This window comes from Babylonia areolata, chromosome 10 (genome assembly GCF_041734735.1).
Source record: "Babylonia areolata isolate BAREFJ2019XMU chromosome 10, ASM4173473v1, whole genome shotgun sequence".
Taxonomy (NCBI): Eukaryota; Metazoa; Mollusca; class Gastropoda; order Neogastropoda; family Buccinidae; genus Babylonia; species Babylonia areolata.
The window spans coordinates 29569272-29585715 of NC_134885.1; the positions used below are offsets into that span (position 1 = coordinate 29569272).

Below are 16444 nucleotides of genomic sequence, written 5' to 3' on the forward strand. Positions count from 1 at the left end.
GCTGTGGTCAAGATTGAGATATCTTATTATTTGTATTTGGTTTTTTGTTTTTTTTCTTTTTATCACAACAGATTTCTCTGTGTGAAAATCGGGCTGCTCTCCCCAGGGACAGCGCGTCGTTACACTGCAGCACCGCCCTTTTTTGGGGGTGGGGGTGGGGGGGGGGGGTATTTTTTTTCCTGCGTGCAGTTTTATTTGTTTTTCCTATCGAAGTGGATTTTTCTACAGAATTTTGCCAGGAACAACCCTTTTGTTGCTGTGGTTTCTTTTACGTGGGCTAAGTGCATGCTGTACACGGCACCTCGGTTTATCGTTTCATCCGAATGACAAGCGTCCAGACCACCACTCAAGGTCTAGTGGAGGGGGAGAAAATATCGGCGGCTGAGCCGTGATTCGAACCAGCGCGTTCAGATTCTCTCGCTTCCTAAGCGGATGTGTTACCTCTAGGCCATTACTCCACATTTGGCCATCACTCCACATTTAGTCTCAGTTAAAAATCAGTTCTGTGTGTTGGATAGAAATCCCCGAGTTGATCGATATCACCAGACTAGTCTGTTGAATAATAAACCAGGGCCTGGTTGCGTGAGGCGATCTTTGCAGCTCTAAGTTCGCTTAGACTTAAGAATGTTCCTAAGTATGTGGAATTTACCATGGAGTTGGGCACATTCTTAACAATAGGCAAACTTAGTGCTGCTATGTTCCTAAGTATAAGGAATTTACCATGGAGTTGGGCACATTCTTAACGATAGGCAAACTTAGTGCTGCTAAGTTCGCTCAGGCAACCCACCCCAGATCTTTGCTCAAAAGAATCAGTTCTCCCTGTTGGGTATTTCGCTTGGGAGGTAATAATTTGATCGGTGGGTTGAATTCAGAGTTAAATCGGCGTGTTATATCGGTGCAGTGTTCTGAATGCATGACCGGGTCACTGAATCCAATGATCAGATCGTTGTGTGAAAAGTAATGCATAAGTTTGCAGGTCTCCTGATATTCCTTCAGATGTTTTCCAGACACAATATATATAATGACTGGGCAATATCCACAATTTTTCCCCTCAAGACGAAATGAGTTGTGCTCACAAGGCGTGACCATTTACAAGTGGAGGTGGAGGAATGTGGATGTTGCCAATGACTGATGATCACAAGCTGATGTGGCAATATAAAATCTGTGCACACACAGTATGTCCTGATTGTGTGTGTGTGTAAATTATGCAGCAGTTCCTTTTACCAATAAATCACAATAATGAATAAATGTATTCCCGTATCCCCTTGTGGTGACGAGTCTTGTGTATGTGCGTGCGTGCGTGCTTGTGTATGCCTGTGTTCGTGTGGTGGAGAGGGAAGTGTGTGCGCGCACGTGCACGAGTGTGTGTGTGTGTGTGTGTGTAGCACGCTCGACGTTCACACGCTTGTGTAAGTGCTTTTAGGTATGTGCATTCAGTGTGTGTGTACGCAACATGACTCGGCTTAATTTATTGTCATAAAATCAGATTAATGTGTGTGTGTGTGTGTGTGCATGTGAACATGTACATTGCCCGTCACAGTGTTTAGTGCGTGCGTTTTGGAGTGAATGTTATTGATGGATTGACGCCAACTAACACTGTTGTGAAGCAGGCATCTGCTTGGCAGATGTGTTGGAGCGTATATGGATTTGTCCGAACGCAGTGATGCCTCCTTGAGCTACTGAAACTGGTATTAGAGTATGTGCACATACTGTGCGTGCACAGACATGTGCATTTGCACAATGGACAGAGAATGATTCTGAACTCTCACGCATACACCAATGATACACATTTTGAATATTATAATAATTTTATTGATAATGCATGACCAATGCTTAATGCGAAATTAGTGCTAATTAATCCTTGTGCACGTTAAATTGAAAGCATGCAGTAGTTTTCCTTAGGAAAATAAAATTCTTCCACCAAGCAGATAATATTCAAATAACAAAGGCAAGAGATCAAATCCCTCTTTTCATAAAGAATGTATTTAAATAATTTCCCAAATCTTTTGTCACCATCACATGAATAGAGAGAGAGAGCAGATGTACAGCTTGTATACAGAGATTGTAAGATTTGTTTTTGTCACAAAATGTTAGTAAATAATTCCAATTTCTTGGCTGTTTCAATATAGCACAGATAATGCCACATTAAGATATAGGATATATTTCCCCATTTCTCTGTGATTTTAATACAATAAAAACAACATCTGTTAGCCAGTTACATAGCACTGCAGTTCTTTATATAATTCAAATGAATTATTAAAAATAATAATAATGATGATAATAAAATAAAAACTATTGCATATAGGCAAGCTACACTGCTATCATATAATCTGTGTCCCATATCCACAAAACATAACAAAACAGAAAGACACTATGGGTACAGACAGTGAGTAAAGACCCAAAAAAGCAAGTCATCAGAATTTACAAACATTTACAAACTGGTGACAGGGTGGAGGGAATACTCGAGACAAAAGAGTTGAAAATGAACAGAAACAATGACATGACAGTTCCAAAGTCAGAGGGGACATAGTCATTATTGTTATTCCTAACTGTAATCGTTATACATTTCACACATGATTTGAAATCCAAAACTACAGACAAACCCAACATTTTCAGTCATACCAAGTATTCACAGGCAAGTAATTATCGGCAGCCTTTGGCATGGAACAGAAAGGAGGAAAACTGTATGAAAATCCAAATGAAAATTATGCCAGACAAAACCTGATCAAAACTTATTCCACACTTCTGATGATCATATCTGGGCTCTCCTGAGGATTCCATCGCATGTTGACAACCAAAACACATTGAAAGAACAATGAAGTCAGTCCATGTCTAACAGAATTTCAAAGTTGCTCTCTAAACAAGTTTTTTTGTTGTTTTTTTTATTCAAAAGCAAATTATCATATAAGCTGATTATTAGTATTACAAACTTCTTTCTGTTGGAAAAGGTTTTCATGAAAACAAAAATACTAATTTGAAGATACTGATTACTATTTCCACCCCCACGCCCTCTTCAGACAAAATTTCATAAAACAAATGATATTGCTCCTGAAGATCCTGTGTTTTCTGAAGATTAGACAGTTTAACAAAACAAATGAAATGATGGATGGATGTTTTCTCTGTACAACTCCTGTTCCATCTCTTTAGCAAGCAGAGACTGAATTCAGGAATGATTCCCACACCCATGTACAATCGTAGAGTACAAATTACAGTTGGCAAGTCATCGCCTTAAAGCAGTTAACATATATCATAACATAAGCTGTAATAAAACACTATGCTCACTAGATTACTTGCACATGTGTACATGTGCGGAAGGAAAAAAATGACTTGCTTATTTCTGGTCTGATCCTGCCAATTCAGACCCATGTGCCTGGTGTTGCTGAATACAGTGAATGTGATGCTGACAATGTGGGGAACTTTGTACATCCTTTGCACAGTTCTCCTTTACTGTCAGTGTTCTTTCTCCTGCACTCATCAGAACAGTCACAGTGACATCGATGGTCTGACCTGTTTTGCAAAGGTTTGAACTGATCACACATTTAAGGACTGTACACTTGTGCCTCTTTCTCTGACATTCACCTTACCATCTCTACAATACTTACAAACAGGAAACTATCATTCAAAACAAGTGATGAATTACTGAGCACAAGACTCCATTTCATCAAAACATATTTTCAAGTCATCTTCCAAACAACATCTCAAAATGCAGGTGTTTTTTTTTTTTTTGTTTTGTTTTTTTTATATATAGTTTCGCTTTTTCAACGCTTGAAACAGATGTCAAAGGTATCAACAGTCTTTGTCTTTTCACCTCCAAACTTTTCGCTGAGGACAAGGGTACTCTGCATAATTCACTTTCAAGATTGCACACAAGAAGAGCAAAACAATCACAGTTCAGAACAAACAAAAAAGGAGAATATAAATGCTCTGCAAAAATATAAAACCATCAAAAACTCAACAAAAGTAAAATCAGTAAATTCAACTAACAAAACAACTGGACTAAACCAAACAAACTACACTGCCAATACTATTTCAATCAGAATAAAAATGCTGACGTCTTTTCTTTCGTGATCAAAAAAAGAAATTCAAAACAAACAAAAAGTCAACAAGAAGGAAACAAATACAAAGAAATAAAGTATGGACAGAGAAAAATAAAAATAAAAAATAAGATAAAACAAAAATTTTAAAAACACAACAGAGAGTAAGTGACAGGACTCAGAGATAGAATTCCAGTCAACAGACGTTCAGAGAAGCCAATCATTCACACAACCAAGCAACCTGCCACAATGCTCCCAACCAATCAGAGAAACCAACAGACACCAAAGCAACGTAGCATGGCTCTCCTGGCAGAGGATTGGCCAAAGGCTCCCTCAGCATCAACGGAACTCGAAAAAGACAGGATATGGTCATGAGGGTGGAGCTCAGTATGCAAATCGAGTGGCGGGGGCGTAGCCCAGCTTGTCCAGGTTGGGCTGACAGGCAAACTGAATCATGGGAGGAGGCCCACACATCAGGATCAAGGTGTCATCGCCTGGCGGGGGCAGGTGCTCCTTGATCATCTGGTCATTGATGAAGCCGCTGCTGTACTTCCAGCCTGCACACACACACACACACACACACACACACACAATAAGTGTGAATTTATAAATTTTGCTAATACTGATACAGTCAGCCATGACCCTGTACAATCTTGACTTGCAGAATTCATAAATGAATTTTTCAAAGTACACATCAGGTTATAACCCACACTTCTTGTAATTCAATTTGGTTGGTTTTGCCTTTTATTGCTGCATTTGCCACCTTTATTTGTGGTTTTCATAACAAAAATGATTCTGAATCTGACTCACACAATCACACACACAAAAACACAGACACATACACACACACACACACACACAGATGTATATGTACACATACACTCACATACACTCTCATACAGACGCTGACACCACACATACAGAAGCAGACAAACACGCATGCACACTACGATCATAACGAACAAATACCCACGAATCATTTACCTCCACTTCAATCATTCTGAAGTGTAAAAGAATTCCCATAGTAACTGTGAATGTCGCGCCCTACTTTTTAGGAAAGGGCCTATCCTCTCACACTGAGGACATCAGGAACAAAGGAGTTAAAATCGATAAGTTTTTATTTTAATATCTATGCTAATACAAAAACAACAAAAAAACCAACAAAAACTATTTAAAGGGGAATAAAGTTCAATATGAAAGCAATAAACGCCCACCCACACACACACAACAACAACAAACACCACAGCCGTTCCGAGTCTCTGGTCTGATTACTCAGACAACCTTGGCTACACCTTGGCAGCTATTGAAATGTCCTCTTCTTCCTGAACGTTCTAAGCACCACCAAGGAACTTACACACTCTGAAGTTGGGGCAAATGGGGTAGGAATGTAGATGGAGGGGAAGGGGTAACAAGGGGTAAGTTGGGGCTTTGCCAGATGATGACAGCTCTGCGTCCACCTTCCAACAGAGTTACGTCTCGCTGAACAGGGAGTGAGAACCGCCCGCAGACTGGGGAAGGGAGAATTGGACAGAAGGAAAAGGTGACCAAAGGGGAAACGTGAGGGAGTCCACAGTCAACTGCAGCTCTGCATCCTTTTCTCACTGGAAACACCCCTCACCCAACCAGGAGAGGGAACAGCCAGCAGACTGGGGGAGGGAGAACTGAATAGAGGCCTAAAAGGCCAGCATTATATTTCGGTCTATAATTACAACACATACTAAGAAACAATTTATATGAATACAATTATGAGCAACAAATAACAATCTTGGAGTAATCTAAATTGAAGCTTACAAAAAAACTTTCCATTCACTGATAATTACAATGACTCAGGTCACTAAGACTTCAAACACAAGAGTGTCTTCATCAACCAGGAGGCCCAAACTCTGGCTCCACTCAAACTGGGCATCCAAATGGATGCCACCCACACACAGCTACTCTGCGTCTCACAAAACATACAAAAACGTGAACACGCTCAACTTCATGTGAAATTCGGGAACGAATTCACGCACTTAGAGACGCTCACTGGGGAAAATGGAAACACAGGCATATGAAAAGAAGAATATAACCATATAAACAAACTTCCCGCGACAGTGAACACTTAATGCACACCCACAACTGAAATTTCATGCTGAAATCAATATGATAATTTCTGCTCTGTAAACATAAAGCTTATGTCCTACAACCATGTCTAAACAATCCATAAAAACCTACAAGCTTGTGTGCTGTGAACATGTCCAAATCTTTGTGTAAATCCTGTATGTTGCCATTATGTCAGAGTCAGTAGAGATCCGGAATATCCCATGTCAAAGTCTGTGTGTTGACATAGTCTGTGTGTTGTCAACAAGTTGAAGAATAAAGTCCCTGTGTGTGTGTGTGTGTGTGTGTGTGTGCGTTATGCATGTGTCCAAGTGAAACCAAAGAAAGTTTGTGCACTGTAAATGTCTGAATCAGCAAAAACCCTGCATGTTGTAAATGTGTTAGTCACAGCACATTTTGGGCTATATTTATGTTTTACAGCTTGGTATTGTTTTATATTGACTTTAGCACTATATTTCATTGTGCAAGTGTACAAGAAAGAGTAAGTATCTGCGGTGTGGTTGATGTGTGTGTGTGTGCAAGTGGTTGTGTGTTAGTGGTGTGTGCATGTGTGTGAGGTGTGGTGTGGTGCGGTGTGGTCTGGTGTTGTGTGGTGTTGTGTTCTCCGTGTGCGTGTGTGCATATGCACATGCGCAAGTATGTGCGTTTCTGAAGGTGTGTGTTTTTATCTGCTCATTTTGCTATGACTCTGCTGCATGTGATTTCATTATCATGCCAAATTATTCTTGAAATCTTATCACAAGACTCCACACTTAATTTCTCTTACGGAGATTATAAAATTTAGTTTACGATTCTGATCATGTCCAAATTACAATGAAACCCCTTTTAAAAGCTGGTAAACACCACAAAGTCTGGGTACATGGCCAAAGTTATTCATATCTGAATGACAAGTTAAACCCCTTTAGAGCTGGTGAGCACAACAAAGTCTGGGAACAAAGCCTTGCACTGTTAAGGTGTGAGCCTGAGGGCAAGGCCTGCATGCATGGTGGACAAGACAGGTGGGGAGTGGGGGGAGTGTTACCTGCAACGGGACGGTCCAAGGTGTACCACAGCTTGAAGCGACTGGGGTGCTCCTGCTGAATCTCCTCCAGCTCTGTTCTCAGCAAGATGTCGTTCTCCGTCTGTCACAACCATCATCATTATTACTGATACTTGTACAGTGTTCCTTCTTCATCTGTCACCAGCATCATTATTACTAATACTCATGTAGCAGTCGTTCTCCATCTGTCACCACCATCATCATTAATATTATTATAGCGGTCATTCTTCATCTGTCACCAATATCATTATCACTGATACTTATATAGCGGTTGTCTGCTGTCAGCACTATCATTAATAGCATATACTTATATAGCAGTCATTCTTCAGCTGTCACCAGCTTCATTATCACTGATGGTATATACTTATACAGCAGTCGTTCTGTCTGTTGCCATCATTATCATCATTACATATTTACATAGTGGTCATTTTCTGCCTGTCATCACCATCACTATTATTGATACTCATATAATGGTCGTTCTCCATCTGTCACCAACATCATAATTTGTTATTGATACTTTGTTAGTGGTTGTTCTCCATCTGTTACTATGATAATTATCATTAATACGTAGTGATCATCCTCTGTCTGTCACCCCAATCGGTATTATTGATACTTATATAGCTGTTGTTCTCTGCCTGTCACCAACATCATTATCATAGATACTTAAAAGTTATATAGCAGTTCATCTCTGTTCGTTACCACCGTAGTTATCATTAATATTTACATAGTGGTCATCCTCTGTCACCACCATCATTATTATCAATACTTATATAGCAGTCATTCTCCGTCTGTCACCATCATCATGTACAGTCTCATCATTCTGACATTATTATTGATATTCTACACTACGCCCATCTGTGCTCAGAGACCAAACTCTCAGCACTTTGCACAACTGGCTGCCTACTTGGAAAGAATCAAGTGACAGCTGCCTTTAGGCGATTAACATTCGTTTCAGTGTCAGGCTTTAGTTATGTGTGCACAAACACACACACACACACACGTACCCCTATACATCTATATGTCTTTTTTTTATTCAGAATATGCCAAGGACAATCTTTTGTTGCTGTGGGTTCTTTTAAGTGTGCTCAGCGCATTCTGCACACAGCACCTCGTTTTATTGTTTCATCTGAATGACTAGCGTCCAGACCACAACTCCAGGTCTAATGGAGGGGAGAAAATTCTGCTGAATATAAGATTCAATACCTTCACCTCAGATTCTCTCGCTTCCTCTGCTGACACGTTAACACAAAGCCATCACTCCACTGCCATCTCTAAATTCATCCTGCAGTCAACACAACATCCACACACACATATTCCATGTCCACCTGCCTGGAATGAAAAGAATACACAATGGAAACAGGGACAATTTTTCTTTGCCATGACCTGAACTCAGTCTCACACATCCGACATGTATGGCATCCGACAGCAGAGGTGTTGGCAATGCCAAGGTCCACAACACCAACATTCTCAGTGGAAATTAAATTCAAAGGGCCGAAACTCTGGTTAAAAAAAGCAAAACACATCAACTGATAAGAATTTCTGACTTTTACCACAAAAAGAATTGACATGCATATCCAGCAATGCACTTCATCGGAATAAAAGCCTTCTTAGGGAGGAGGGGGAGCAATGAACAACCCAGAACAGCGGAAGTTCAAATATGAAGCTTCCAAAAACAGACAGAATCTCCAAACTGAGAGTGACCTGGTTGGCGAAGATGAGCCAGAGGTTGGTGTTGTCCTCGGGGTCTTTGAACACCTGGCGGATCAGCTGCAACATGGGCGTGATGCCCGTGCCACCTGCGATCATCCCAACGTTCTTTGCCATCTTCGTCTCCGGCTCCTCCTTCTTGTCTGGGCGTATCTTGAACGTGCCTGTTGGGGGAGGAAAGTACAATGCAACGTGCCTGTCAGGGGAAAAGAAGAGTTTGTGTAATGTGCCTGTCAGGGAAAAGTACAGTCATAATATGCCTTAAGTCTAGTCAATGCAACATACATGTCAAGGAAAAAGTCCAGCCAATGTAATATACATGTCTGGGAAAAGTGCAGTCAATGTAACATGCATCATTACATGTCAGGTAAACTGTCCAGTCAATGTAATATACATCAGGTAAAAGTCCAGTCAATGAAACCTACACGTCAGGTTAACGTCCAATCAATGTAACAAACATCAGGGAAACATCCAGTCAATGTAAATTACATCAGGTAAAAGTCCAGTCAATGTAACACACATGTCAGAGAAAGGTAGAGTCAATAGAACATACATGTCAGGTAAAAGTCCAGTCAATGTAGCATACATGTCAGGGAAAAGTCCAGTCAATGTAACATACATGTCAGGGAAACGTCCAGTCAAAGTAACAAACATCTCAGGGAAAAGTACATGTCAGTGTAACATACATTAGGGAAACGTCCAGTCAATGTAACATACATGTAATGGAAACGTCCAGTCAATGTAACATACATCATGTAACATACATGTAATGGAAACGTCCAGTCAATGTAACATACATCTCTGGGAAAAGTACATGTCAGTGTAACATGCCTTTGAGGAAAAAGTCCAGTCAATATAAATGTGCATAACTTCTGTTGGATGTAACGTGCATGTGCGGGAAAGTCCATTCAATGTAACAGTTTTCACCACTTACATCAAGTGTTGGGTACGCATAAAACAATTCAAGCATAACTGCATTTCTGTCCTATTTTTTCTCTTTTCCCCATCACTGACTTTCCTTCCACAAGACTGCTATGTCAAAACACTGGGATTTTTTTCAGGCATCTACATTCCACTCTGAACAAATGCACCAAGAAAAGTGCACATTTCTACATCCACTCATATGTTCATCTTTGCACGCACACTCATACAATTTGTCTGCTCCCATAAATGCAATCTGGTTTTGTACAACAATGAACCCATGAAGCCCGTGCAAATAAAAACACACACAAGCATGCACACACACAGAAACAGGCTGTAAAGTTCGCAAAGTGTCTGAAGTATCCTCCCTTTACACATTCCAACCCTGCTGTCCTGACAACTGTCTGCGGGATCCATATTCAGACAGTGCTCTTTCCTACATCCATGTCTATCCCCGCAACCCACATACCCCCCCCTTCTCTCTCTCGCACACACACACTTTTGCCATAATACACAAGACCGTTGGACTTAGCAGTGCACTTAACTGATCCTGTGCCTACCCATCCCATCCCTCCTCTCACATACTCGCCTTTGCCATCACTGAGAAGACCACTGGGCCTAGCAGCACTCTTTCCTGTGCCCATGGCTACCCCCACCCCCACACCTCCCCCTACCCTCCTTCCTCTCAGACACAAACACACACCTTTGCCATCATAGACAAGGAGACCGTTGGGCCCACGGAAGTCCATGTAGTCCCCTATCTGCATGTTCTCCAGGTACTGGGACATCTTGCCGCCATCAGGAAACTTGGGGTGCACGTTCTTGAAGTACACCTGAAGGCACAAGTGATACCCACATCAAACCTCACCCTGTCTGTTTCTCCCTCTCTCCACGGTCATGCTTCACATCATTCACACAGAAGGATAAACACATCATCAGAAATGCACATTCATGCAAGTGTGCACGTCAGCACATTAACAGAGACCTTGTTGTTTTTTTTAATCCTTTCAGTTATAGATTTGCCTTTTTCAAATTCATATGAACTGGTAGACATGTTGGATAACCACTTGAAACACACACACACAAATACACACACACAGGCCTTGTTTGTTTGTTTTTTATCCAGTCACTTATTTGCCTTTTAGACATGTTGGATAATTACTGGAAACACATGCACACACATGCGCACACACACACACACACACGCACGCACGAACATGCACACACACACACACACACACACACACACACACACTAAAACAATGAAATTTGATATTTTCTTCTTCAGCAATTGGGACGAAAGGTACTTTTTAAGCAGAATACTTTCCAATGATGCACTCATCAATTCAGTTTCTACATCAACAGCGTAAGTCTTTGCGGTAATCCGGTAATCTTCAAGTATGAATGAACCATTAAAAGCATAATTTGACAGTTTATAAATAATTATCAAAGGTTCTAATCCATACACAACTGCACAAATAAAATAAGAGCACAGCACTGAGCAGCTTCAGACTGAATGCTGAACCTTGTTCAGACCAATCAGAAAACACACAGCATGATGCAGGCATGACTGAAAAATTGTCAGAACACAGAAACAAGGCAGAAGTGACCAGAGAGCAAAATTCAATGTCCAATGAGTACACACACTCCCAGTGTCTTCACTTGCACACAAAGATACATAAACATACGCACACACACACACACACACACACACACGCACACATCCGACCCTGACCTTGATGACGAGGTCAACATAGCCTTTCTCGTCATCACTGGAGACTGGGGTGTAGGGACGGATGACCAGACTGCCATCAATGCGAGCTGTCAGGTAGATGTGCTGGCCTGCAAATGCAAAGTTAATAGTTCAGTACAGAAAGTCACCATCTTTTCCGCCTCTCATCATAAGAATGAGAAGACACAGCAGTTTGGAATTGATTACATACACCAGGAATCACACACACACACACACACACACACACAACTAAAAACACATGTACATTTCAACTGAGTATCATCACAATCAAAGTAATATTTTTCTCTCTGTGACAAAAAATATAGCTGGACTTAAAATCATGATCAAAGGGGAAGTAATAAAACAATCTGAGCACACAGCACTTTTAACACACACAAAAATAAATAAGTTGACTTGTAAGAATCACTGCCAAAAAATAGACTTTTTTTTACTTTCTCAGTGGACCTCAGATTTTTGCCCTTCAAATGAGAAACCAAATGTTACAATAAGATAAACTGACATACTGATGCTTGCATCAGCACTGCATTTTGTATGCAATATTACTAACTTTTTATACAATAGATACAATTCAGACGCTATAGACTCATGAATGGACATAAGACATCACCTTAGACACACATACACACTGTACCAGCTTTTTTATATTTTTTTTTATCTTAAGTCAAGAGTGAAGCTAGAAAACTTGCCTAGCAGTTCAGTTTTTTTAGCAGCACTTGACCACTTACCCACAGGCAGACCCAGGATGTGTTCAGGTGAGGGCAGAGCAAAGCGGAACCTGCGCGTGTCTTGGCTGATTTCCTGTTACACCAAAAGACAGTTTCTGTTTCTCAAGAAGGCATCACTGCATTCAGACCACACAAAAATCCATATGGTATATGCTACATTAGATCCGCTATGTAAATGCCTGACAAACAGCATAACCAAACGCACTTAGTCAGGCCTGGAGAGCATCCATATGAATTTGTATAACTATCAGAGTGGATTTCTTCCACAGAAATTTGCCAGAGGACAACAAATATGCTGCCATGGGTTCTCTCTAAGTGCGTCAAGTGCATGCTTCAAAATGCGACCTCAGTTTATCATCTCATCAGAATGACTAGACCCTCAGTTTGATCTTCCGGTCAAATATGGGAGAATGGGCAAGACCAGGATATAAACTCAGACCCTCATGGACACTTGACTGGCAGATAAGCATCTTAACCATTCTGCCAGTGACACCTTCTTCCAAAACACAAACTTTTTTAAAAGTTCACATCTAAGTTAACACTTGTTTCAGTAGTTTCAACTTCACTCAAGTCCATTACACAGGCACTGTTGCATGTGGTCCTCCATAAACACTTTCTATGTTTTCTATGTCAAAACAACACAGCAGACTTGTTCACTTCCAACTGGGTCAAGGGGGGAAAGTTCGTTTTGTATTGTGAGGAAAAAGTTGGCTGCAGCTGTCAAGATTATTACAATGTGAGTATCAGTCCATTTTATCAACTTAAAAATTGCTTATGGCAGTGAACTGTCTGGTCGACTAAAGTTGCCAATGGTAGAAAAAGTTAATAAATTTTTTTTTTTTAATCATTTTATTAGTATTACTATTATTATTACTACTACCTTTCTCTATATTATAATTATTATTCATTTATTTATTTATTTATGTAAGCTTATCTATTATTTATTCCCCCGTTGTTGTTGTTTGTTTGTTTTTCTCAAGGCCTGACTAAGCGCGTTGGGTTACGCTGCTGGTCAGGCATCTGCTTGGCAGATGTGGTGTAGCGTATATGGTTTGTCCGAACGCAGCGACGCCTCCTTGAGCAACTGAAACTGAAGAAAAAGTTTAAGGTATGTAGTGTACCTCTTTGTCAACCAGTTTCAGTGGGTATTTGACAGTGGGATCCTTCAGAGTGACGGGGGCCTTTTTCTTGCGGTCCCCAAATAGAAATATCTTGGCCAGGATGGCGGTGGCCCCAACCACTGCTACACCAATCAGCACCGGAACACTCTGCACACAAACACCAATTCTCTGAACTTCTTTTTTCGTTTCTTTAATCTTTTTAATCATTATTCCTTATACTTTCAGAACAAAAATGTATAGTCAATAAAACACTGTTTCATTTGTTTCTCTTTGTGTGTGTGTGTGTGTGTGTGTGTGTGTGTGTGTGTGTGTGTGTGTGTGTGTCTGTGTGTGTATGTGTGTGTGCGTGCGCTTTTATTTTTATTTTCATGAATATTCTAGGTCACTATGATCCAAGGTAGACACATCTATGTATTTTGTCGTGTGTTGTTGTTTTTTTTGTTTGTTTGTTGTTGTTGTTTCTTTTGTTGCTGTTGGTTTTTTGTGTGGGTGTTTTTTTTTTTTTTACTTTATATTGAAAAGTTTTAAATATTTCACAATTACACTGTTTTGATGTAACTAAAAACCGGTGAAAGGGTTGGGGATTTTTTTCAACCTGATTTTTACAATAACAGAAGAAGAAAAAACTGAATGGGATGCTCATCACATGAGAGTAGAAGACGTGTACAGGATAATTTAACGAACAATAACATGCAAATAACAATGTAACTGTGGCGCTGGCATGCCCCAAGCTTATGGCATGCACATGTGCAGTGGCAACACTAAAAACAAAAAGTTAAAGTGATTAAGTTCCTGATAGCAGAGGACAAAAATCCCACCCAAACCTGGAATTGGATTCAGGTCTGTTTTTTGCTGGGTGTGTGACCACTTGTCACCAGATCACTCTGCAGTTGGTCTGATTAAAAAAATAATAATAATAAAATAAAAACTGCAAGTGTAACCAGTTGTTCATGCTTCCTTTCCACTTCAAACCACACCATTCAAAGTAACCATGCATATTACACAATGATAAAGAATCACTGACAAGTCTTGGTGCATTTGGTTTTGAATGCTTTGATTGCATTTGGTAACTGCCACCGTGCAGTGAATGCATTTTAGAGAGTTAGTAAGCACCTAAGTATGTTTAGTATTAGTCTTTCTATGAATAATTTAGAAGAAAGAAATGTGTATTCAGTAGAATATGCAGTTTTTCTGTTAACAATGGTTGAATTTGAAACTGAAAGATCTTGTGTTCAATGTACACATGGATAGTACTGAATTCTGACTGATGGAAATTATCTCAATGAGCAAGGATGAGACTGAGGATTTCCATTTCAGTCAGAAACCATTACACTACCTGCACAATTACATGTCAAACTGTATATAAATTTTAAAAAGCTACCACCACTTTCCAAATCTTCCATCAATTAGAATTTCAATTTTCAGACTACAGTTTGAAGATATCACATCTAATGAGTCAATTTTGAGCACAAAAAAGAATTAAAAACAATTGTAATTTACTGTGAACTGTCTCATCACGTGATAAGCACACAATTATAAACTCAGTATAAATTTTCCATCTGTGTTGCGATACACACTACTTAAAAGTATTATATGGCTTAAATCCTGTATACAGAATGAGATTTGGAGTTGTTTTCTTTTGATCTGATTTCATTCCACAAGTTTTGCAGAATTGTGTTGCCAGCACACACACACACACACACACACACACACACACACACATGCACGCGCGTCTGCAAAGTCTGCAAGTTGTTAAGTTCCACTTGTGTACCATTTTGTAGCTATTCAATTCACAATCTCTATCTGTGTTCTATTCCTTACTTAGACCATGTCCCAAATAATACATTCTACAGACCCGCCCAATCATGCATCAAAATTGTGAAGTGACACACAATGGATTATCGATGCCAGTGGTACACGCCAAGCAACAACAACAACAACAAAAAACCGTTGCTTTCAAACTGCATTTCTAACCAGTCATCTACCAAGCTGAACCAAGACCTGTTGCCATAGTCAGACAATAAACTTATGATTCCCAACACCCGGAATGTTCGGCAAAAGCCGGCAACAGAGGTCACACAGACCGATACGATGTCTTTGTTTATGACGAAAACTTAGACACACGTGATGATGCCTACAGCAAATAGTAGATTCTTTCTGCGTCTTTATCGGTGGGTTCACTTACAATCATAACAGCTTTGCCAAAGCCCGACATGTTTGCCTGCAGCAAACGGTTTATCCACGGCCTTGAAGTCTACACTCTCGTCCGCAGTGAAGCATTCATTTCCCAGTGAGAGTTCCGAGTTGGATATATTCCCAACTGGTTTTACTTCCAGGTCATGTGACATGTTACTAAAAATAATGAGTAACATCCGACGTTGCAAGCCAACTCCGCATGTGTGTATGTGTGTGTGTGTGTGTGTGTGTGTGTTCTTGCATGTACGTGTCTGGGGGGGTGTCTGTTTTTTGTGTTAGGATCTCTGATTTAGAACCAAGGACCTCTGATTTTGAGTCTACGAACGGATGTATCTGTGGGATTTCACCTTGCAGAACAACTTCGCACTTGGTTTTCAAACACACTAAACCTGTTCTGATGTGTGTGTGTGTGTGTGTGTGTGTGTGTGTGTGTTTGTTGTTGTTGTTGTTTTTTTTTGGGGGGGTTGGGTTTTTTTTGTTTTTTCCACTGTGGTCCTGCATTTGCTTCCAGTGTCATGTCACTGAGAACACTGACATGACTGATAAAAGAGAGAGAACAATTGACAGGCCTGCTTCCAAAAGAATCTTTGCATTTCACTGAGGCGTGGGGCCAACTAGCTAGTTGTGGGAGTAAAGTCCTTAAAGTATTTCACTGAAGTCAAGTTTGACACCCCACTGATTGGTTTATTAAAATTTTCTCTATCTTTGTGTGTGTGTGTGTGTGTGTTGTTCTTGAAGTGACAGCAATGGCAATGGCTCAGATATATATATATATATATATATATATATATTATGAGTATATAAAAATATGAATTTTAACTAAATTCACAACTTCAGTTGTAAACTGCAAT

General features: G+C 40.1%; 1 protein-coding gene across 2 annotated transcripts in view; it reads right to left on the minus strand.

The window, feature by feature from the left end:
* Positions 1-1796: 1796 nt before the first annotated feature.
* Positions 1797-16444, minus strand: part of LOC143286926 (NADH-cytochrome b5 reductase 2-like) — a 17372-nt gene continuing 2724 nt past the window's right edge. The window contains exons 1-8 of one of the 2 annotated variants that reach the window (XM_076594880.1): positions 15583-15717; positions 13398-13544; positions 12277-12349; positions 11534-11640; positions 10502-10631; positions 8872-9041; positions 7153-7252; positions 1797-4591 (exon numbers count right to left, since the gene is read on the minus strand). In XM_076594880.1, the coding sequence (XP_076450995.1) occupies positions 4419-4591; positions 7153-7252; positions 8872-9041; positions 10502-10631; positions 11534-11640; positions 12277-12349; positions 13398-13544; positions 15583-15612 (930 nt within the window). In that variant the 5' untranslated portion in view covers positions 15613-15717 and the 3' untranslated portion in view covers positions 1797-4418. Of the gene's footprint in view, positions 4592-7152; positions 7253-8871; positions 9042-10501; positions 10632-11533; positions 11641-12276; positions 12350-13397; positions 13545-15582; positions 15718-16444 lie in introns of those variants that run through there. The other variant, XM_076594881.1, reaches the window with a different exon arrangement.